Source organism: Oryctolagus cuniculus, chromosome 17 (genome assembly GCF_964237555.1).
Source record: "Oryctolagus cuniculus chromosome 17, mOryCun1.1, whole genome shotgun sequence".
NCBI lineage: Eukaryota > Metazoa > Chordata > Mammalia > Lagomorpha > Leporidae > Oryctolagus > Oryctolagus cuniculus.
The window spans coordinates 41937608-41961258 of NC_091448.1; the positions used below are offsets into that span (position 1 = coordinate 41937608).

Here is a 23651-nt window from a genome sequence, read left to right on the forward strand (position 1 = left end):
TTTCTATTCTTTTTGTCCCCTAAAAAACTTCCCGTGAATTAAAAAAATTTTTTTTGATTTATTGTATTTAGTTAAGAAGAGAGCGAGAGGGGCCAGTGCTGTGGCATAGTAGGCTAAGCCTCTGCCTGCAGCAACAGTTCGAGTCCCAGCTGCTCCTCCTCCAATCCAGCTCTGTGTTGTGGCCTGGGAAAGCAGTAGAAGATGGCTCAAGTGCTTGGGCCCCTGCACCCATGTGGGAGACCAGAAGCTCCTGGCTCCTGGTTTCAATTCGGCCCAGCTCTGGCTGTTGTGGCCATTTGGGGAGTGAACCAGCAGATGGGAGACCTCTCTCTCTCTCTGCCTCTGACTCTTAAATAAATCTTAGAGAGAAAAAACACTCTCATCTACCACATCACTCTTTAAGTGCCCCACACCAGACCAAAACAGAGCAGAGTGAAGCCAGGATTGAAGCCCAGGCTTGATTTGAATGGCAAGTGGATGTCCCAAGTAGGGTCTTGGCTGCTAGGCCAAACACCAGCCCCTCCCCAAACTATCTAAAGTACACTCCTATATGTACAAATGACTTTTTACAATGGTGCCAAGACCATTGATGAAAAAAACACGGTTTTTTCAACAAATAGTACTGGGAAAACTGGATATCATTACATAAGAGAATGAACTTGGTCCCTTCAGTGACAGCATGGACAAAAATTAAATAAAAAAGGAGCAAAGACCTAACTGTAAGAAATAAGATACAACAACACTTAGAATTAAAGAAGAACAAGAAATAAAACATACCCAAATTAGAAAGGAAGAATTAAAACCATCCCTGTTTGCATGACCTAATTCCATAAATAGAATATCCTAAAGCCACAAAAAATGATGGCTTAGCAAAGTTGCAGGGTACAAGATCAACACACAAAAGCAGTTGTGTTTTATACACCTGTAATGAACAATGCAAAAAGGAAACAAAGAAAGCAGTCCCATTTACACAGCATCTAAAAAATGAAATACCACAGGGCCAGCCATGGGGGCTGCAGGTTAAAGCAGCTTCCTGCAACACGGGCATTCCACATAAGCACTAGCTCCAGTCCCAGCTGCTCCATTTTTTTTTTTTTAAGATTTATTTTAGGGCCGGCACCACGGCTCACTAGGCTAATCCTCCGCCTTGCAGCGCCGGCACACCGGGTTCTAGGCCTGGTCGGGGCGCCGGATTCTGTCCCGGTTGCCCCTCTTCCAGGCCAGCTCTCTGCTATGGCCAGGGAGTGCAGTGGAGGATGGCCCAAGTACTTGGGCCCTTCACCCGCATGGGAGACTAGGAAAAGCACCTGGCTCCTGGCTTCTGATCAGCGCGATGTGCCAGCCGCAACGCGCCGGCCATTAGAGGGTAAACCAACAGCAAAGGAAGACCTTTCTCTCTGTCTCTCTCTCTCACTGTCCACTCTGTCAAAAATTTAAAAACAAAACAAAACAAAAAAAGATTTATTTTAGGGGGCCAGCGCCATGGCTCACTTGGTTAATCCTCCGCCTGCGGGCTGGTATCCCATATGGGCACTGGGTTCTAGTCCCGATTGCTCCTCTTCCAGACTAGCTCTCTGCTGTGGCCCAGGAAGGCAGTGGAGGATGGCCCAAGTGCTTGGGCCCCTGCACCTGCATGGGAGACCAGGAGGGGGCACCTTGCTCCTGGCTTTGGATCGGCACAGCGCAGGCCGTAACAGTCATTTTGGAGGTGAACCAATGGAAGGAAGACCTTTCTCTCTCTCTCTCTCTCTCACTGTCTACAACACTACCTGTCAAATAAAAAAAAAAAAATTTATTTCATTTATTTGAAGGACAGAGTTACAGCGAAAGGTAGAGACATAGAGAGAGAGTCCAATTTCCATCTGCTGTTTCACTCCCCCAATTTGCAGCAACAGCCAGAGCTGAGCTGATCCAAAGCCAGGAGCTTCTTCCGGGTCTCCCACATGGATGCAGGGGCCCAAGGACTTGGGCTGTCTTCTACTGCTTTCCCAGGTCACAGCAGAGAGCTGGATCTGAAGTGAAGCAGCCACGATTCAAACTGCCACCCCTACGGAATGCTGACACAGCAAGCCAGGGGTTTAACCCACTGCGCCACAGTGCTGGCCCCTGCTCCATTTCTGATCCAGCTCCCAGTTAATGCGCCTGAGAAAGCAGCAGAAGATGGTTCAAGTGCTTGGGCCCCTGCCACCCATGTGGGAGATGCAGATAGAATTCCAGGATCCTGGCTTCCACCTTCCCCAGCCTTAGCTGTTGTGGCCTCTTGGCATGGGGAGGAGTGAGGGAACTCAGGGTGGAAGATCTCTCTTTCTCTAACTCTGCCTTTCAAATAAGTAAATAAATCTTTAAAAAAGAATGAAACATCTGGGGCCGGCGCCGTGGCTCACTTGGTTAATCCTCCGCCTGCGGCGCTGGCATCCCATATGGGTGCCGGGTTCTAGTCCTGGTTGCTCCTCTTTCAGTCCAGCTCTCTTCTGTGGCCCGGGAGGGCAGTGGAGGATGGCCCAAGTGCTTGGGCCCCTGCACCCACATGGGAGACCAGGAGGAAGCACCTGGCTCCTGGCTTTGGATTGGCATAGCTCCAGCCGTAGTGGCCATTTTGGGGGTGAGCCAACAGAAGGAAGACCTTTCTTTCTGTCTCTCTCTCACTGTCTAATTCTATCTGTCAAAAAAAAAAAAAAAAAAAAGAATAAAACATCTAAGAAAATTTAAACAAAGAGGTGAAAGGCTAATACAGTGAAAACTATAAAACATCACTGAAGTAGAGAATATTTTGGAAAGACATGCTATATTTTGGGGAAAGAAGACTTAACATTGTTAAATGTCAATGCTACCCCTAAGCAATCTACAGATTCAGCACAATTGCTATAAACAGTACAACACCCTTTTTTTGTGCAAGTGGAAACCTAATTCATATGGAATTGCAAGGGGCCTTGAACAGCCAAAACAATCTTGAAACAGAACAATGTCAAACTTGCAATTTCCAATTCAAAATTTACTACAAAGCTATGGGAATCAAAACAATGGGGTACTGGCATAAGGACAGACACATAGGCAAATGGAGTACAACTGAGACCAGAAATAAACCAAAACATCTATTATCAATAGATTCTTACAGAGATGACAACTCCACTCACTGGAGAACAGTCTCTTCAATAAATGGGGCCAGGACAACTAGACATCACATTTATTTAATTGATGCGACAGAGAGGAAGGAAGGATGAGATGGGGAGAGAGAGAGATATCTTCTATCTGCTGGTTTATTCCCCAAATGTCCCCCAAGAACCAGGCTGGGCCACGCTGAAGCCAAGAGCCAGGAGCTTCTTCTGGTTCTCCCATGTGGGTACAGGGGCCCAAGCACCTGGGCCATCCTCCGCTGCTTCCCCTGGCCATCAGCAGGGAGCTGGATTGGAAGTAGAGCAGCGGGAACTCAACAGTGATGCCAGCACTGCAGGCAATGGTAACTTGCTATGTCACAGGTATTAATCACAAAAACTGATGGATGGAATTTTTAAAATGTGATCTTATACGTGTTACAACATGAGTGCCCCTAGAAAACATTTTGATGAGAGAAGCCAGCCATCAAGGGACAGAGAATGCATTCTAGTTGCATGAAGCATCTAGAATAGGCAACTCACATAGAAAGCAGGTTAGACGCCAGGGGCTGTTAAATGGGCATAGTGTTGGGGATTGTACTGTGGCATGGTGGGTAAGGATGCTACCTGTGACACTCGCATCCCATATAGGCGCTAGTTCAAGTCCCGGCTGCTCCACATCCAGTCCAGCTCCCTGCTAATGACCTGGGAAAAGCAGCAGAAGATGGCCCAAGTGCCTGGGCCCCCACCACCTATGTGGGAGACCCAAATGAAGCTCCTGGCTCTTGGTTTTAGCCTGGCCTAGACCCAGCCATTGCAGCCACCTGGGGAGTGAACCAATGCATAGAAGGTCTCTCCCTCTCTCTAACATGGACTTTCAAAATAAACCTTTTAAAAAAAAAGGGGGTATAGCGGGGCTAGTGCTGTGGGGCAGCAGGTAAAGCTGCTGCCTGCAGTGCCAGCATCCCATGTGGGTGCCAGTTTGAGTCCTGGCTGCTCCACTTCCGATCCAGCTCTCTGCTATGGTCTGGGAAAGCAGTAGAAGATGGCGCAAGTCCTTGGGCTCTTGCACCTGTGTGGGAGACCCAGAGGACATTCCTGGCTCCATTGCACAGCTCTGGCCCTTGTGGGCATCTGGGGAGTGACCCAGCAGATGGAAGATCTCTCTCTCTCTCTCTCTGCCTCTCTGTAACTCTGCCTTTCAAATCAATCTTTAAAAAAAAATAAAGATAAGCATTTCTGTTTATGTTGATGAAAACTGGGGAAAAGAGAGGTATAACCACAGAAGCAATTAATGCTGAATTGTACACTTACAAGATCGTTAAAATAACAAATGCTACATATATAAACACAGTAAATTTTATGACATATATAACCACAATACATTATGATATATAAAACCACAATAAATTTTATGATATATACATACAAACAATAAAAAGTGTTTCAGAGAGAAACCGCAGAAAGACTGGGAAGAAGCAGAAATAAGCTAAGATGCAGAGCAGCTCGGTTGCAGAGATTTAAGGAAATTTGATTTTTTTTTTTTTTTTTTTTTTTTTTTTGCTTCTTCATACTTCTCCGGACTTTCTCATAGATTCTCCCCAGAGCAGGGGAGAGACTCAGGGAGGGAAGAAACTAAGGTAAAACAGGACCGATGAGGCAGGGGGGAAGGAGCCCGGGGGCGGGCGCCGGCGCTGCGGGAGGGGCGGCCTACCCGCGGCGGGGCCGCGCGGGCGGCGGGTGCGGGGTCCGCGTCCAGCTCCCGCGCCGCGCGGCTGTACTTGTCGGCCAGGTCCTGCAGCAGCGTGTTCTTCCGCAGCCGCGGCGGCTGCGCCGCGCCCTCGCGGCAGGTGGGGCAGGCCCAGCGGCGCCGCGCGTCGCGCGAGTCCCACAAGTGAGTGAGGCAGTGGCGGCAAAAGCTGTGGCCGCAGGGCAGCGTCACGGGCCAGGACAGCAGCCCGTGACAGATGATGCAGCCCAGGTCGTCCTCGGTCAGCCACACGGGCACGGCCGGACTGCAGCCCGGGCCCGCCATGGCGGCGCGGAAGTAGCGGTGCCGTGCGGCGGGCGCGTGTCTCCGCGGGCTCCTCCCTCGCTCTTCCTCTTCCCCTGCTGGCCCCGTCGCTTGCGGCCACCGCTCCCCGGAGCTGCCTTCTGCTCTGGGCACAGCCGCCTGCTGGTGCGGCCTCCCGAAGCGTGTGCGAGCCCGCAGATGTCCCCCTGTTACGCGGCAGCCCCGGCGCCCGGGACCGCACAGGGGTGCATGGGGCCAGCCTCCTGCTGTTGCACACGCTGCGGGGCAGCAGAAGATGGCTGGAGGACCCCGGTCCCTGCACCCTCCTGGGAGACCCGAATTGAGCTCCTTGGCTCCTGGCTTCAGCGTGGCCCCAGCCCTGGCTGTCGTGGGCATTTGGGGAGTGAACTGGAAGATGGAAGATCTCTCTTAGTCTCTCAAATAAAATGAAAATGAGTGTATTTTTAAAATTAATGCATCTTGGGCAACTCTTGGGAGGAGGAAGGATCCGATTTAGGAACTGAGCAAATGCGCCCACGAGGTGTCACCGCCGGCGCGCGCTCGCGGGATGAACTGCCGGCGCGGACCCCTCCCAGGGCTGCAGCCTACGCAGGGGTTTTGTTAAGGCCAACCCCTGTCATGGTAACATGCTAGAGCGCCTCTGAAATCGTTTTCATAACCCGCAACTGTGCCGCTGTGTCCTTACTGCGCTCTGCGGGCCAGAAGTGCCATAACCAACCGGACAAAAAACAGGGGTAGCGACCCTGGCCCGGCTCCCATTCTGCTCGCCCGCCTCCTACTCCAGTCCTGAGCACTAGGCAACCAGAATTGTTAGCGCTGCACCAGGTCCTTCCCTACGAAGACCCAAAGCAGTGAAGGAACTTCCAGGCCGGCCTCGCCCTGCGGGAGTGGCACAGAGCAGAACCTGTAGCTGGTCAGTGGAAATGAAAGCGCCACGGCTTGTGCTGCTTCACCACATCTGGCCTGAACTCCACGCAGGACCCAGGTGTGACTAATATCCCAGCACTGTGAGTGACGTGTTTCACTTCGTCTGTGCAATATTTCCAACATTTTCCGGTGCTAGAGAAATAGTTTAATTGGAACTTCTCTGACCCATTTGAAACACAGAGAAGTAATACATGCAGCTTCCCAGCAGCTTTTTAAATTTGTGTATTTGAAAGGCAGAGTGACAGAGAGAGAGAGGGAGAGACAGAAAAATATCTTCCATCTGCTGGTTCACTCCCCAAATGGCCAAACATCCAGGGCTGCGCCAGGCTGAAGCCAGGAGCCAGGAACTCCTTCTGGATCTCCCATGGGGGCAGCAGGAGCCCAAGCATCTTAGACCATCTTCTGCTGCCTTCGCAAGAGCACCCACAGGAAGCTGGATCAGAAGTGGAGCAGCTGGGACTTGAACCTGCACTGGCATATGGAATGCCATTGACAAAGCAGCAGCTCAACCAGCTGCACCACAACACAGGCCCCTGGTTTGTCTTTTGTTGAACTGCAACTCTCAGTTGCAACTCTCATCACCCTGTATGTCTGGTAATACTGCTTGTCTTGAGAAATGCATAATCTGGGGTCAGCGATGTTGCCTAGCAGGTTAAGCCACCACCTGCGAGGCCTGTATCCTATTTCATCCGGGTTCGAATTCTGGCTGCTTCCTGTCCAACTCCCTGCTGATGTACCTGGGAAAGCAGTGGAATATGGCTCAAGTACTTGGGCCCCTGCACCCACGTGGGAGACTTAGATGAGCCTTCTTTCTCCTGGCTTAGGCCTGGCCCAGCCACGACCATTGTGGCCATTTGGAAAGTGAACCAGGGCATAAAAGGCCCCTCTCTCTGCTTTCAAATAAATAAATCCTTAAAAAAAGAAAAATACATGAACTGATCTCAGTATAGCCTCACCAGTCTTTTTAGAATTGCTGTACGCATGTACTAACTGCATGAATTTTCTGTCCTTTTACCTTCGACTTACTGATTGCACTAAATTTGTCTTGGAGACAATGTGTAATTGGGTCTCGCTTTCTTATCCACTCTGCCAACAGTGCACTTTGAGTATTTAATCCACCAACATTTAATGTAATTACTTACCGATGTGATTGGGTCTGGATTTTGCTCTTTGTTTTCTGCTTCTCCCATTTATTCCTTATGCCTTCATCCTGCCTTTCCTAGGTTAATTTAATGATTTTTATAATTCTACTTCAGTTTCTTTGTTGGCTTTAAAATTTTATTTATTTTCATTTTATTTGAAAAGAAGAGAGACAGAAATCTTCCATCTGCTGGTTCACTTCTCAGATGCCTACAACAGCCAGGATTGGGTCAGGTTAAAGTCAGGAGCCGACGGGCCGGCGTCGTGGCTCACTTGGCTAATCCTCTGCCTGCGGCACCAGCATCCCAAATGGGTGCCAGGTTCTAGTCCTGGTTGCTCCTCTTCCAGTCCAGCTCTCTGCTGTGGCCCGAGAGGGCAGTGGAGGATGGCCCAAGTGCTTGGGCCCCTGCACCCGCATGGGAGACCAGGAGGAAGCACCTGGCTCCTGGCTTCGGATCAACACAGCGCCGGCCGTAGCAGCCATTTGGGGGGTGAATCAATGGAAGGAAGACCTTTCTCTCTGTCTCTCTCTCTGTCTGTAACTCTGCCAAATAAAAAAAAAAAAAAGTCAGGAGCCTACTCCCACATGGGGTCTCCCACATGGGTAGCAAGGACCCAACAGCTTCAGCCATCACCCACTGCTTCCTGGGAGGCACTAGCAGGAAGCTGGATCTGAAGTGGAGAAACCAGGTCTCACCCCAGGTGCTGTGGTGGAAAATACTATGTCTCAGGCAGTGACTTCACTGCTACGCCAGATGCCTGCCCGTCTGTTGGCTTCTTAGCTACACCTCTTTGCATTCTGTGTTCCGTGGTTGCTTTAAGGATCATAATACATATCCTTGACTTTCTGGGAAGGAAGGAGAGCCTCCCCGTCTCCCTCGGTGCAGGTGAGCTCTGTTAGCACACAGGCAACACTCACCTCACTGCACAGCCCTGTGGAAGGCCTGCCTCCCCCAGCAGGGACAAGTGACCTTTAAAAAAGAACTATGGAGTTTAAGATGCTTATTTATCTATTTGAGAAACAGAGAGAGAGCAAGCAAGCGCTCCCATCTGCTAGCTCACTCCTTAATGCCTGCAGCAGCCAGGATGGGGCCATTGCTGAAGCTGGGAGCAAGGAATTCCATCCAGATCTCTCACATGAGTGGCAGGGACCCAGTCCTGGGCCCTCAGTGCTGCCTCCCGGGGTCTGCATGAGCAGGAAGCTGGAGTCGGGCATCCAGCACTTGAACATGGAATGCAGGCGTCTTAACCACCGGGCCCAATGCCCATCCCAGCACCCATCATCTTGTACTTCCTGCTTGGCTCTGAGCCTGGCACCTGGAACATGGTCAGAAACACTTGTTACTTACACTGAATTTCACGACTGAGTGCAGTGTCCTCGTTTTAAAGAGACGTAGAGTGAATTTTTCTAATGGTGTCAAGCTAGTGGCAGGGCCAGACCCCGGCTGGCTGTCTCCACCGTGGAGAGCAGGTGCCCTCAGCATGTTCCTTTCCTTCCAGGGCACTGGGGCTGATCGATGCAGCTGTTGCTTTTTATATTATCCAGGCTTTTATTCCTTCTAACATTGCACAAAGATGGAATTCTCAAGGCAAAGCTTTGACTCATACAGAAAACTCACTACTTTTGAAGAGTGAAAAGTGGATGTTTTAAAAATTTCCCCCAACTTTTTAGTTTGAAAATCTTGAAATCAACATAAAATTTACATGAATAGGACACTAAATACCCATCTGTACTCTATCTGGATTCATCAGTTGCAAACATTTTGCACAAGGGCACTCCTCACACTTTTTTTTTTTTTAATATTTATTTATTTGATGGCCAGTGCCGCAGCTCACTAGGCTACTCTTCCACTTGCGGCACTCCGGGTTCTGGTCCCGGTTAGGGCGCCAGTTCTGTCCTGGTTGTTCCTCTTCCAGTCCAGCTCTCTGCTGTGGCCCGGGAGTGCAGTGGAGGATGGCCCAAGTGCTTGGGCCCTGCACCCCATGGGAGACCAGGAGGGAGCACCTGGCTCCTGGCTTCGAATCGGTGCAGTGTGCCAGCCATGGCAGCCATTTGGAGGGTGAACCAACGGAAGGAAGACCTTTCTTTTTGTCTCTCTCTCTCTCACTGTCTAACTCTGTCTTTCCAAAAAAAAAAAAAAAAAAAGTATTTATTTGAAAGGCAGAGTTAGAGAGATATTCCTGCCACTGGTTCACTCATAATATGGCTACAATGGGCAAGGCTGAAGCCAGGAGCCAGGAGCTTCGTGCAGGTCTCCCTCATGGGTGCAGGGGCCCAAGCACTTGCTTCATCCTCCGCTGCTTTCCCAGACGCATTAGCAGGGAGCTGGCTCAGAAGTGGAGCAGCCAGGACTGGATCCAGCTCTCCTATGTGGCCTAACCCTGCCCCCAGCACTGGCCCCTCCCCCACATATTTACATACTCTGTACAAGTATGTGTACACATACACTGATTTTCTTGCTGAGCCATTTAAGAAATCAGTTGTAGACATGACATTTGATCCCTAAATACTTCAGCATGTGTCTCCTAAGAACAAGAGCATTCTACAAAAACAGGGCATAGTTATCAATCTTACAGCACTATTAGCCAATATACATTCATATTTCCAGACTCCGATTTCTCCAGTTCTGCCCTTGCCAGATCCAGGGTCCAATCAAGAGTCGACTTGGTCTCCGAGTCTTCGTCTCCTTGAACCTCGGGCAGTTCCCAGACTACTTCCCCTTTCACGACACTGATGGTTCGGCGAGTCCAAGCCAGTTGTTCAGCACAAGGTCTCCAATGCGCACTTGCCTGGTGAGGTCCTCACGTTTAGATCCAGACTAAACTTTCTGGGTGTGGGCCAGATGCCACCTGCACGAGGCATCACGTGGTGTGAGGAAGTCCTGGCCCGCGTGGCCATTTCAAGCCTGGGTGTACGCAGGACGCGGGAGGCACACGTGTTCATCTGTGTGCCAGAGCCCCAGGTCCCCGAGGCTGGCCAGTGGGGGAGGCTGCTGACTGTGAGGCACTTCCTCTGGGCGGCCAGGCCCAAGGTGCACACTTCTTCCCATCAGGAGCTCCAGGTGTTCAGTGGGCAGCCAGCTCCTGGGAGACCAGTCACCTGCTGCTCTGGCCACTCCCTGTTGATGCAGCTACAAGTGAAGAGAAGGGGGGCTGAGGGAGGTGGTGGTGCTGGTGCAGGCCTGCTGGAGGGAAGAGACAGCAAGGAGACAGGCTGACAGTGACAGAAGGCGCCAGAGTGAAAAACAGACCAAAAACGTAAGGACAGACAGCAGAGGACAGACAGCAGAGGAGGAGAGAAAAACAGACACAGACAGAAACTCAGACACATAAGCCCACAGAGGAAGAAAAAGCACCAGGGGCCGGGGTTGTGGTGCAGGGGTTAAGATGCCAGCATCCCATATTGAAATGCTGGCTGAAGTCCTGGCTGCTCCATTTCTGATCCAGCTCCCTGCTAATGTGCCTGGGAAAACAGCAGAAGCTGGCCCAAGTGCTTGGACCCCTACTACCCACATGGGAGACCCAGATGGAGTTCCTGAATCCTGGCATCCATCTGGCCCAGCTCCAGCCATTTGGGAAGTGAACCAGCAGATGGAAGATCTCCCTCTCTCTCTCTCTGCCTTTCAAATAAAATAAATAGTTTTAAAAAATTAAAATGTTAAAAGAAAGGTGACATGCTTTGCTAGCAGTTTCTAAAACTTTTTGAGGCGCTGTGGCTTTGGCTCTGGGACAGTGGGTGGACTCCAGCCCCCAGGGGACCGCGCGGTGTCACCTGCTCAGTCTGTACTTTTCCAAACACAAAACATCTCCGTGGTGCCCCTGAAGTCAGGCCCTGGGCGGGAAGTTTCCTGCTGCAGTTCGGCACACCCCTCTCTTTCCACAGGGCTGGGGGCACACAGGGAAGCCCCCTGGTGACCTGTGGTGAGGAGGAGCAGAAGAGAGGACAGGGCTAAGACACCAGAAATAGCCTGCCCTGGGCAGTGGGGAAGAATTCAGACCCCCAGGAGCTGCCCAGCAGGGGTGGCCGTGCCAGGGGGTGGGAGCAGGACACTGCTCAGCCCCAGGAGATGCCAGCCCCCCTGCTAGAAGCTTACCGAGAAGGGCTCCACTGGAGGATCTTACTGCACACCGGGACTCCCAGGAACGCCCACGCTCTGTGCTCTTTGGCAGGAAGAGGTGACAGCGCATGGTCCGGGCTCTCCTGTGGCACTGCTGTGAGGCAGCCCCTTTCTGCCCTCAGCCAAAAAAACTCCAGCCCCCGATTCTTTTTTCTTTTTCTTTTTCTTTTTTCTTTTCTTTTTTTTTTTTTTTTTTTTGATAGACAGAGTGGACAGAGAGAGAGAGACAGAGAGAAAGGTCTTCCTTTTGCCGTTGGTTCACCTTCCAATGGCCACTGAGGCCAGCATGCTGTGGCCAGTGTACCGTGCTGATCCAAAGCCAGGAGCCAGGTGCTTCTTCTGGTCTCCCATGGGGTGCAGGACCCAAGCACTTGGGCCATCCTCCACTGCACTCCCTGGCCATAGCAGAGAGCTGGCCTGGAAGAGGGGCAACTGGGAAAGAATCTGGCGTCCCGACTGGGACTAGAACCGGTATGCCGGCGCCGCTAGGCGGAGGATTAGCCTGGTGAGCCGCGGCGCTGGCCCTGATCCTTTTTTTAAATAAAATTCTTAAAGACTTATTTATTTGAAAGGCAGAGTTATAGAGACACAGAGGGAGAGAGGAAAAAAGATGGAGAGAAGAAGAGGAGAAGGACAGAGAGAGGTCTTCCATCCGCTGGTTCACTCCTCAAATGGCCACAACAGCCAGTGTTGGGCCAGGCTGAAGCCAGGAGCCAGGAGTTTCATCCTGGTCTCCCAAGTGGGTGGCAGGGGCCCAAGCATTTGGACCATCTTCCACTGCGTTTCCAGGTGCATCAGCAGGGAGCTGGATAGGAAGTGGAACAGGAGGGACTCAAACTGGTGCCTGTGTGGGATACTGGCATTACAGGCCATGGCTTAACCTGCTGTGCCACAATACAGGCCTCCGGGATTGTTTTTAAAGGCAGGATGAAAGAGAGAGAGAGAGAGAGAGACTGGGATTCCTTTTGCTGAATGCCCTCAAGGCAAGAGGAGAGAGGGGAACCCGTGCAGGTCTCCCATGAGGGTGGCAGAGACTCAACTATTTGAGGCATCAGCTGCTGCCCCAGGCCTGCGCTGGTGGGAAGCTGGGATCAGGAGCCAGGAATGGAACTCAGGATGAATGTGTGATGGGGGCAGGTACCCAAACTGCTGGGCCAAACCCCGCTAACCCCCAGGCCCTGAGGCTCACCGAGGAGGAGGGGCGTCAGGGGCCGGGCCAGGACCTCCCGCAGACTCTCCAGCCACTCGCGCTGCTCCTTCTCCGTGGGGCAGGTGAGGATGAATCTCCGCTCTGGGGTGACCACGGTGAGGCCAGCCTTCCAGCGGCTCCCCCGGACGCCCTTGGGCAGGTCTTCACAGACTTCGTACCCGTGCTCCTTGCTCCCGAGGAAGACCTGGCCCTGCTCAAAGGCGTCCTACAATCCGGGCCCGGCGTCCTCAGAGGCTGTCCCTGGGGAAGCGGGACCCACTCCCTGCAGCCCTCACGGCCCCGCAGGCTCTATCTGGGGAAAGGGCGTGGGTGTCCGCACCGAGATCTCTGCTAGGTGGGAGTTTGAAAGGTGAAATCCCCGACCTGCATCACTCAGCGTGCGTTCTGTTCCCTCGTGGAGAAGCCACCAGGCTAGGTACTTCAGTGCACACTGTCGTGGGACCGCCTCCAAGGAGAGCGTTCTTACTTAGCCCATTTTTCAGAGCAGACTAAGGCACACAGAGCCCAGTGCTCTGCCCAGGGTGCAGCCCTGCCAGGGGCGTGGCGGTGCCAGGAGCCCACGCTCCCCCCACTCCCAGCCACTCCATGCCGTGGGCCCCTGGAGACTGGAGGAGGCAGGCACCGGATGTGACCTCAGTGGGCGGCACTGGGCACTCTTGTGAAGCACTTCCTGAAGGTGAGGGCAGGGGAGGCCTCAGGCCCAGGAGATGCCGCCCCACCCCCACCCCCCAGCCCTGGGTGGGGGTCTCCTGGGGAGGGACCACAGCAGCGCTTACCAGTGGGTTCTTGTAATAGAGCAGCCTCCGCTCCTGGGGATCCAGGGCGAACCACCTTTTCTTGAAAGGTTCTCTGTGCTGCAAAAGAGGAAGTCCCTTACCAGGGATGGTGGGCCCCAAGCACTTCCTGAGGTCAGAGGTCAGAGGCCAGCCCAGAGACAGCCATGCAGCCCGGCCTCAGGCCTCCACTCCACGGGCAAGCACCCTGGAAGTCAGATACCCTAACGCTTCCTCCTGGGGTCCCTCAGACCCCCTCCCCAAACCTCCCACCTTCCAGCCCAGCCCCCCCCCGCCGCCAGCTTCTCCCTGCTGCCCGTAGGTGCTGCTTGGGTTAACCCAGGCGCTTCCCTCTTTCTCAGGCTGTGGACAAGGGAGCCTCAAGAAGAGGAAGCTGGGAAATCAGAAGTGGCAGCTGCTCAGGGAGGCTGAGAGTGCTGGCCTGGGCCAGATCCTACCGGAGGTCAGTGGAGCCCTGGGGCGAGGAACACAGGAGGGCTGGGCCCCGGGACTGCTAGATCTGCCTGCCCTGCCCCCTGGCATGCAGACACCACCCCCCCCCACCTGCACCGCTCACTGTCCTCTTAACAAGCATCCTGCGACCAGGCTAAATCTTTCCGAAAGCAAGCCCCAGAATGCTGCCGTGTGGGGCTCAGTTTTTAGGGAGCTCCTTCCACTCCTCCCCTTCTCTTCCTCCTGCTCCCTTCCCCTCCCTCATGACCACTTGCTGGCCCTGGCCTCCACCTTCACTCAGGCTCCACCTCTCTGGATGTTCCTCCCCAAAGCAGCCAGGCCTCGCCATCCTCCAGGGATAAGAGGGGGTGAGCAGCCACTGGGGTGCATGCTGGGGGAGGGGCATGCCTATGGGGTCCCACTGGTGCATGAGCCTTGGTGCACAAGTGTGTCTGTTAAGCCCTGGGAAGCCCCTGCCCTGCTTTCACAGGCATGGGGCACTTGAGGGGAGTTGAGAGAAGCCGAAGGTGATGAGGCTAAGAGGGGGCTGCCATGAGAGGGAGAGGCCACACCATGCCCACGCCCACGCTGGGCCACAGACCAGCTGACATCTCCTTTGCCACTTGGGCCTTCAGCCCAGGGACGCACGGGTCTCACTTTACTTCCCTTCCCCTCATTCACCCATTCCCTCCCCCTCCCACCCTCCACCCCCAGTTCGGCACCTGCTGCCTCCCTGGACAGGGCCCGGTGAGTCCCCACGGGGACCTACCTTTGGACCTGTCTTCTCCATGAAGCCTTGTTTGAGGTAATTCCTCGTGAGGAGGGGCAGGAGCTGAGGGGAGAGAGACAGAAGCTGGCCCCCTACATATCACCCGAGGGGTGGGGTGGGGGGCTGGAGGTTCCCCACTGAGCTTGGCTCCCCATCAGAGGGGAAGTTGGGAATGGGGAAGGATGTGCGGTGGCGGGGGCCATGGGGTTATATTTAGAATGTGCCCTGGATGTAATCTTCATATTTCAATAAAGCCAGTCCACAGCACCCGCGCCGTGCTCAGAGCGTGCAGGACATGGCTGAGCCACCGCTCTTGGAGTCAGGGAGCTTATCTGGAGGGCCCGGTGAGACACAGTTCTCAGCCTCCAAGGAGGGTGGGTCTCACCAGCCTTGCTGCACCCCTGATGAATCCAGGGCGCAGACATGTGCTCAGGAATTCTCTCCAAGTCCCAGAGCTGGAGGCCTGGGGAGCTGGGATTCACAGCCGGGGCTGACGGACACTGAGCCGTGGCCCCAGCACTGCTGCACTGTGACGCTAACATGTGAGCAGGCCAGAGCCTCCCGGCCCTGAGCAGGTCATTGCTGGGGATCCTGGCCCAGGGCCTCCAGGAGGTGGTGGCAGGATGGGCAGAGCAAGCCCTGGACTAGGCGTCTGGAGGCCTCTGCCAGCTGTGCCACCCTGGTGAGTCCTCTGTCTCTCTGGGCCTGGTTCTCCGGTGTGGAGACTGGATCGTGGGCTCTGGCGGATCCACCTCCAGCCGGCGTCCTGTGCACACAGAGGCGTGCAGGGATACTAGTCTCCTGTGCTCCAGGGGCCAACCTGACAAGTCCAGAACTTCAGACAACAAGGCAGGCTTCCAGGAAGGGGGACGCTGCCCCAGAGCTCAGGGGCCCAGGGCAGGGGCTGGGGAACCACAGTGGAGAGTGAAAGGGGGAACCATAGGAGCTAAACATGAAAATCCCAAGGTGAACATTGGGCCGAGGAGTAAAGGCATCAGTTGGGACACTCGCATCCCTTGTGGGAGTGCTGGGGTTCACGTCTTGGCCTTGCTCTCTATTCCAGAGCTTCTTGTCAATGCACACCCTGGGAGGCGGCAAGTGATGGTTCAAGTACTTGGGTCCCTGCCACCCATGTAGAAGACCTGGACTGTGCTCCTGACTCCGGACTCCAGCCTGGCCCAGCCCTGGCCATTGTTTGCATTCTGAGGGTGAACCAGAGGAGGATGGGAGCTCTCCCTCTCTTGCTCTCTCTCACTCTGCACCCCCTCAATAAGCAAATTTAAAATTAAGTGATTGATTTTAATTTCATTAAAAAACTTAAAATGTAAACTATGCCACTGCCCTCTCTCATCTGCAGTAGGCTTTAATTCCTGCACTGGGAGAAAGCCAAGTCCCTAACTGCTCAGGATTCTGAACAACAGCCAGCACTGCCAGTGTGGAAACCCCGGGCAGCAGGAGGGAAGTGCTTGGGTCCCGGCTTCCTCCCCTCTCACAATAGCCGTGCTGTGGGTGTCCTCCACCTAGAGACAGGCGGGTGCCCTGAGGTGACACGCATTTCTGATCACAGGGCCACCGCCCCACTGGACTTCGAGGTTTGGGGCGTCTGGATCCTTAAGCTTGCACCAGCCTGGATCACTGCCCCAAACCTCCCGCCGTGCACAGGTGCAGGCTGGGAGGAGGCTGGGGATGGGCAAGGGGGAGTGACAATGGCTCAGGAGTCACGGGAACTCTGGGTCACTGCTGGCCACACCGGCCAGCCAAGATGGGAAGCTTGAGCAGATGAAGTAAGGCTGAGCCTCTGTCCTTTGCCCTTCCTCTCTGGTCAGCAGTCAGCAGTCAGCAGTCCTAATGCCCTGGCCTTGACCAGTTCTGGCCGCTGACTCAGCACACCCACAACCAGGCCATGCTGGGACTGTACCCAGGGAGGTGCTGTCTCAGCGCTGTATCCCAGACACTCAGCTCCCTGCAGACCCTGGAATTAAGGAGCATTTAGGCTTTCAAGGAGGGTCAAAGGATTGGAAACAAGAAAATCCCAGGTGGGGCCGGTGCCATGGCGCAGTAGGTTGATCTTCCACCTGCAGTGCCGACATCCCATTTGGACATTGGTTTTAGTCCCAGCTGCTCCACTTCTGATCCAGCTCTCTGCTACAGCCTGGGAAAGCAGTAGAAGATGGTCCAAGTCCTTGGACCCCTGCACTGGCATGGGAGACTGAGAAGAAGCTCCTGGCTCCCGGTGCAGCTCTGGCTATTGCGGCCATCTGGGGGCATGAACCAACGGAAGGAAAACTTTTCTCTCTGTCTCTCCCTCTCACTGTCTGTAACTCTACCTCTCAAATAAATAAAAAAATCTAAAAAAAAAAAAAAAAAGAACGAAAGAAAAGAAAATCCCAGGATGAGTATGGTCTTTCCATGCCTATCACTTACAAAATCTTCTTAGAGAGGAACTGAAAAACAGAGAACAGACCACAGTCTCTCAGCTGGAAGGAACTGTGAAGATGTCTGGCCAGCTGCCATCTGACCAACACAGAAACTGCACTTCTCAGAGAGGTTCCACGACCTGGAGGGTCACACAGCAAGTTAGCGACAGAGCTTCCACGAGGACCCAGGTCTCCTGGCTCAAGGCAGCACCTTCTGCCCCACACCTTGTGGGCATGCTCCCCCTCCATGCCTGGGGGAGGCAGATGGGAGTTCTCAGGCCCACCATGACCTTGGCCACGGAAGGCTGAGCTGCTCCTGTGACAATGACAGTGGGGAAGATCTCAGGCCCTTCCTGAGAGCAGAACTCCGCAGGGGGAGGGGAGAAGCTAGGCAGGGACGAGCCCCTGGGTGATTCACTTCTTGCGGGACTTTTCAGTAGGAGTGACTGCCTCTGCTACTGTAATGGGGTGACCAGGCCACAAGCGGCTGTTAGGGATCGTTTGCACTTTTCAGCGGCAGAAGGGGTCAGAAAGAGATGCCGCCACCCTGAGTTCTTTCGTCGCTATGGAGTGGCCTTGCGTCCTGAAGGGGAGAAACAGGCCTGCTTTTTGGAGACCACCTTGCCAGGTGGGGCCGTGAGCCCCCTGCCTCCCTCTGAGGTGCCCAGCCCTCAGGTCTCGGGGCCCTGCCTGCACACAGCCCTGGCCTGACCTCTGAGTGTCTGCGGGTTCAGCAGACAGGTGAGGAGGAGGTGGCGGAGGGGACGCTCAGAAGCTGGGGCCGTGTCCCGCTTACCTCCGACTCCGGGAGCTCAGGGAAGGCCGTTTGCAGGTACTGCAGCCGGGCTGCACGGAGGGCGTTGAACCAGTCCACTATCTCCTGCCGAGAGAAACGCAGAGACCGTGTGGGCAGCCGGGGGCGTGGTGGCAGCAGCTGGCAGCCTCAGGGTTGGGGCATGTGCACACATGTCTACTCAGGGGCACCTGGGGAGGATGCCATCAGAGCTGTATCGTCCAAACTGAGCAGGTAGGCAGCCAGGTCCAGGGCGCACCCCCAGGCTGGGGGAAGGGCGCTGCAGGGAGCTATACAATGGCCTGGGACAGTATTTTTCACGTTGTTGGCTTGTTTATTTGAAAGGCAGAGAGAGAGAGCTCTCATCTGCTGAGCTAGGCCAAAGCCTCGAACTAGAACTCAGTCCAGGTCTCCCATGTGGGTGACAGGGACCCAACAGCCTGGACCGTCACTGCTGCTTCCCAAGGTGTGCATCAGAAGGAAGTTGGAATCGGAAGTGGAGCTGGACTTGAACTCAGGCACACCAGTGTGGGATGTTGCCAGCCCAACTGGTGTCTTAACTGCTAGACCAAATGCCCGTCCTTTCACTTTCCAATGTGTGTAAGACTCACTTGGATGCAGGGACAAGCGTTTGGTGCAGTGGGTAAGACGCTGCTTGGGATACTCACATTTCCTATCAGAGTGCCTAGGTTCGAGTCCCGGCTCTGCTTCCGATGGCAGCTTCCTGCCAGTGTGCACTCCGGGATCAAATGCTGGAGTCCTTGCCACCCGCATTCTAGACTTCTAGCTTGGCCTGACCCAGTCCTGGCTGTTGTGGGCATTTGGGGAATGAATCGGCAGAAGGGAGCTCTCTGTTTCTCTTTCTGCCCTTCAGATAAATCAATTTAAAATCCAGCAGGGAGCTGGATTAGAAATGGAACAGCCAGAGCCCATAGGGGATGCTGGCATTGCAGGCAGTGCTTAACCTGTTAAGCCACTAAAAAAATTTTTTTAATGCAGATTCAGATCAAATAGGCCTGGGACAGGGGACAGGGCTCACGAGAGTCATTCCCTAACACACTCCCAGGTGCCAGGACACTGCTGCTCAGTTGATACAGTGAGAAGGAAGGAGCTAGGAAAGACGTCCTCAGCTGTCCAAGCCTGGCCTCTCCGGGGCGAGGGCGCGGACTGGGGCCACAGCTGGCTTGGCGCATTCTGCTGTCGCTCTGGGAGGACACATGCCATGGGGAACCACTGCCTTGCTGATGTGGGATGCAGGTGTGTGTCCTGAGCGGCGGCCTGACCCGCTGTGCCACGATGCCCCTTAGACTCCTCTGAGCCCGCCAAGCCAGAGTTGGGATTGGAAAGTCACTCTGTCTGCCCAAGAGATCTCTCTTTCTCTGTTGCTCCCTCTCTTTGTAACTCTGCCTTTCAAATAAATAAATACATCTTTTAAAAAAAGAAGCAGAGGGGCCGGCATTGTGGCATGCCATAGTGGGTTAAGCTGCCTCCTGCAATGCCAGCATCCCATATGGGCGCTGGTTCGAGTCCCAGCTGCTCCACTTCAGATCCAGCTCCCTGCTGATGTGCCTGGGAAGCAGTGGAAGATGGCCCAAGTGCTTGCATCCCTGCACCCATGTGGGAGACCCAGAAGAAGCTGGCTTCAATGTGGCCCAGCCCGGGCCATTGTGGCCATCTGGGGAGTGAACTGGCAGATAGAAGATTCTCTCTCTCTCTCTCTCTCTTTCCCTCTCTCCCTCTCTCTCCTTCCTGCTCTCTCTGTAACTGTGTCTTTCAAATAAATAGTAAAAAGAAATCTTAAAAAAAAAAAAAAAAAAAAAAAAGCAGAGCAGCTAGGACGTGAAAGTGCCAGCATTACAAACAGCAGCTTAATGGCTGTGCCACAGCACCGGCACCTGTCCGCTTCACTTTTTTTTTTTTTTTTTTTTTTTTTTTTTGACAGAGTGGACAGTGAGAGAGAGAGACAGAGAGAGAAATGTCTTCCTTTGCCATTGGTTCACCCTTCAATGGCCGCTGCGGCTGGCGCGCTGCAGCTGGCGCGCTGCGGCCAGCGCACCGCGCTAATCCGATGGCAGGAACCAGGTACTTATCCTGGTCTCCCATGGGGTGCAGGGCCCAAGCACCTGGGCCATCCTCCACTGTACTCCCTGGTCACAGCAGAGAGCTGGCCTGGAAGAGGGGCAACCCGGACAGAATCCGGTGCCCCGACCAGGACTAGAACCCGGTGTGCCGGCGCCGCAGGCGGAGAATTAGCCTAGTGAGCTGCGGTGCCGGCCTCCGCTTCACTTTTAAATCACCATCTGGCTCCTGCAGGCAAGGATTATAATCCCCATTTATGCCCTCCTGACAGAGAGACTGGGCACAAAGTGAAATAGAATGAGCAGCCCCACGTTGTCAGATGCACCACAGCTGGGAGAAAGGGAGGGAGCCAGGTGGCCTGAGGGCAGAGTCCTCGTGGCTGTGAGTGGTATGGAAGAGTAGCCGCCGATGTCCTGCTGGTTTGGCCACCAGGGACCACTTCCATGTCTCCCAGACCGCACAAGTCCTAAGATTCTGGTGAAATGATGAGAGGGAGTGGAGAAGCTCACTCACGCTGGATTCCCTGCCAATCATGGTCAGAGTCCTTTAGTTTACAGAAACAAAGACCCCTGGAGGTACAGAAACCGTGGACCTGCTGTAGAGAAAGTGTGCACTTGCCCAGCCACACCTCTTTTCAGCGCATTCTCAAGCAGAAACCCCCTCCTCCAGAGAGGCTTTGTGAGCCCGCCCCTCCTCCATCAGGATGCACATCATCTGTGCATCCCCAGTGTGACCCCACCCCATCACACAGCCCTGTGAGTACCTGGCTCCCTCCCTCCTCCCTGGACTGTGGGTCCCTTGAGGCCCACGGCTCCACCCCACTCACTCCCCGGCACCCTAGCCCCTGGCCCAGTGCTTTGTACCCTGCAGGGCTCAGCAAGGGCTTGTGGGAAGAGAGGATGAGGTGTGAAGGTGGCTACAAGGCTTTGCCCTTTCCACCTGCTACAGTCAGGAGCTCATAACACCTACAGCAACTGAAGTTTGTGGTTCACGGCCACTCCAACCCCTTCTCGGAGGTGGGTGTTGGAATCCACAGACACATGCAGGAGGGAAGGGACTTGCTGAGAGCACCAGAGCCAGGGCTCCCATCTCTGACTCCAAAGCCTGGCTCTCCAGACCAGACCATGGAGAAAGCATGAAGCCTGCTGGGAGGGCGACACGTGGTCGCTGCTCCAGCATGGGGTTCCTGGCTCCTGCTGCCAGGGGTTGTCCCACACGCAGGGCTCAGTGTCCACGTCTCAGGAACAGAGTTCATGGACACTCATGGAATATGGACGCTCATGGAATGTCAGCCCCCACGCCACCCCACTTAGCATCTCTGTACCCCCTCCCCCCCACCAGGTACCTGAGCCTGTGTGGGCTCTGGCTTGCCTGGCTTCCCGGGCCATTAACGCTTCTCAAACTTTGCACGCATCTGCATCACTCGCCCTGCTGCTCACATGCAGCTTCTACCCAGTAGGTCTGGGGTGGGCCAGAGCCGCTGCTGCTAACAAGCTCCCAGGGATGCCAGCATGGTGGGTCCAGGATGGCAGGCCGAGAAGCGAGGCCCTAGCCTGACTCTTTCTCCCACAGTCAGAATCTGTGGCCCCACCTGGCTTTATTGTCCCTGGGCATCGTCCCTTCTGCAAAGCGACTCCCATGGGGGCTGTGCACTGCCCAGGCGTGTCCATGGCACCCCAGACTCCTCTCCTCTTCTCACTCTGCTTTCCTCACTCCTGCCTCAGGCTGGGAGGTGACAACAGGTGAGGGCAGACAGCCGCAGGCAGTCCCCAGGAGGTGCTGAGCCCATCACCCGGTGAGCAAGGGCGGCGTGAGCTGGGCTGGCAGGGCCCTGGGATGCTGCGCTGCAGGTGGCGGCAGCTCCCGTCACCTCACCTTCCCACTCTCGTGATACACAAACAGGCTCCTGGTGTGGCCCTCTTTCCTGTAGGTGATCTGCAGTCCGTGAGGATGCCCTATCTTCTCTGTCTGGAAGGTGGCATTCAAGTCCTTGATGCTGATGACAGCCTTGGGGCTTTTACCCTGAAACAGAGAGAGAGGACACTCTGTGCAGTCAGCGGCTTCCTGGCACCCTCACCACGGCCTTGACCCAAACAACCTCATTCTAACTTTGCTATTTTTATTTTTTAAAAAGATTTATTGGGGGCCGGCGCACTAGGTTAATCCTCCCGTCTGCGGCACCGGCATCCCATATGGGTGCCGGTTCTAGGGGATGCCGGGTTCTAATCCCGGTTGCTCCTCTTCCAGTCCAGCTCTCTGCTATGGCCTGGGAAGGCAGTGGAGGATGGTCCGGGTGCTTGGGTCCCTGCACCCGCATGGGAGACCAGGAGCAGGCACCTGGCTCCTGGCTTCAGATCGGCATAGCTCCAGCCGTTGCGGCCATTTGGGGTGTGAACCAATGGAGGGAGGACCTTTCTCTGTGTCTCTCTCTAACTGTTTATAATTCTACCTGTCTAATAAATAAATAAAAATCTTGGCCGGTGCTGCCACTCAATAGGCTAATCCTCTGCCTGAGGCGCCGGCACACCGGGTTCTAGTCCCAGTTGGGGCGCCGGATTCTGTCCGGGTTGCTCCTCTTCCAGTCCAGCTCTCTGCTGTGGCCCAGGAAGGCAGTGGAGGATGGCCCAAGTGCTTGGGCCCTGCACCCGCATGGGAAACCAGGAGGAAGCACCTGGCTCCTGGCTTCGGATCAGCGTGGTGCGCTGGCCGCAGCGGCCATTGTGGGGTGAACCAACAGCAAAAGAAAAACCTTTCTCTCTGTCTCATTGTCCACTCTGCCTGTGAAATAAATAAATAAATATCTTAAAAAATATTTATTTAAGGTTAGTACTGTGGTTTGACAGGTAAAACTGCTGTCTGCAGTGCCAGCATCCCATATGGGTGCCAGTTCGAGTCCCAGCTGCTCCACTTCCAATCCAACTCCCTGCTAATGCACCTGGGAAAGCAGCAGAGGACAGCCCAAGTGCTTGGGCCCTTGCACCCATGAAGGAGACCCGGAAGAAGCTCCTGGCTCCTGGCTTCAGCCTGGCCCAGCCCTGGTCATTGCAGCCATTTGGGGAGTGAACCAGCAGGTGGAAGACAGCTCTCTCTGTCTCTCCCTCTCTATATATAATTCTGACTTTCAAATAAATAAATATTTTTTAAATAAATAAGTAAATAAATATATGTCAATTTATTTATTTGAAAGAGTTACACACAGAGAGGGAGAGACAGAGAGAGAGAGAGAGAGAGAGAGAGAGAGAGAGAGAGATCTTCCATCTACTGGTTCACTCCCCAGATGGCCGTAATGCCAGGAGCCAGGAGATTCTTCCAGATCTCCCACTGGGTGGCAGGGGCCCAAGCACTTGGGACATCTCCTACTGCTTTTCCCAGGAACCTGGATCAGAAGTGGAACAATCAGGACTGGAACCAGCACTCATATGGGATGCCAGTGTTGCAGGCAGCAGCTTTACTCACAATGCCACAATGCTGGCCCCAAGGGCCTTATTTTTTTTAGTATTTTTTTTATTTGAAAAGCAGGAAGACACAGAGATAGAGACAGAGACAGAGAAATAGAGATCTCCCATTCAATGGTTCCCTCCCCAGATGCCCACTGGGAGCTGGGCTAGGCTGAAGCCAGGAGCCTGGAACTCCATCCAGGTCTCCCATATGGGTGGCAGGGATCCAAGTATTTGGCCCATCACCTGCTGCCTCCCAAGGTGCACATTAGCAGGAAGCTGGAATCAAGAGCAGAGCTGGTACTATAGCATTTAAAAAACAATAATTTAAGAAACTCTCGAGCCGGCGCCGTGGCTCAATAGGCTAATCCTCCACCTTGCGGCGCCGGCACACCGGGTTCTAGTCCC

At 54.2% G+C, this 23651-nt stretch overlaps 1 protein-coding gene and 1 long non-coding RNA gene across 13 annotated transcripts in view; one reads left to right on the forward strand and one right to left on the reverse strand.

Moving 5' to 3' along the window:
• Positions 1 to 23651, reverse strand: part of ADAP2 (ArfGAP with dual PH domains 2) — a 43494-nt gene that overhangs the window by 10914 nt on the left and 8929 nt on the right. For 3 of the 12 annotated variants that reach the window (XM_070061076.1, XM_070061077.1, XM_051824643.2), the window contains exons 6-10: positions 21682 to 21828; positions 17731 to 17814; positions 14518 to 14580; positions 13299 to 13376; positions 12502 to 12727 (exon numbers count right to left, since the gene is read on the reverse strand). In XM_070061076.1, the coding sequence (XP_069917177.1) occupies positions 12502 to 12727; positions 13299 to 13376; positions 14518 to 14580; positions 17731 to 17814; positions 21682 to 21828 (598 nt within the window). Of the gene's footprint in view, positions 1 to 4806; positions 5567 to 8720; positions 10380 to 10966; positions 11111 to 12005; positions 12118 to 12501; positions 12728 to 13298; positions 13377 to 14517; positions 14581 to 17730; positions 17815 to 21681; positions 21829 to 23651 lie in introns of those variants that run through there. The other 9 variants (XM_017349004.3, XM_017349007.3, XM_002718943.5 and 6 more) reach the window with 9 other exon arrangements.
• On the forward strand, positions 4850 to 15846 carry LOC127484365 (uncharacterized). The gene is made up of 3 exons (XR_011383596.1): positions 4850 to 4986; positions 13658 to 13758; positions 15581 to 15846. It is a non-coding gene; the product is annotated as an uncharacterized lncRNA (long non-coding RNA).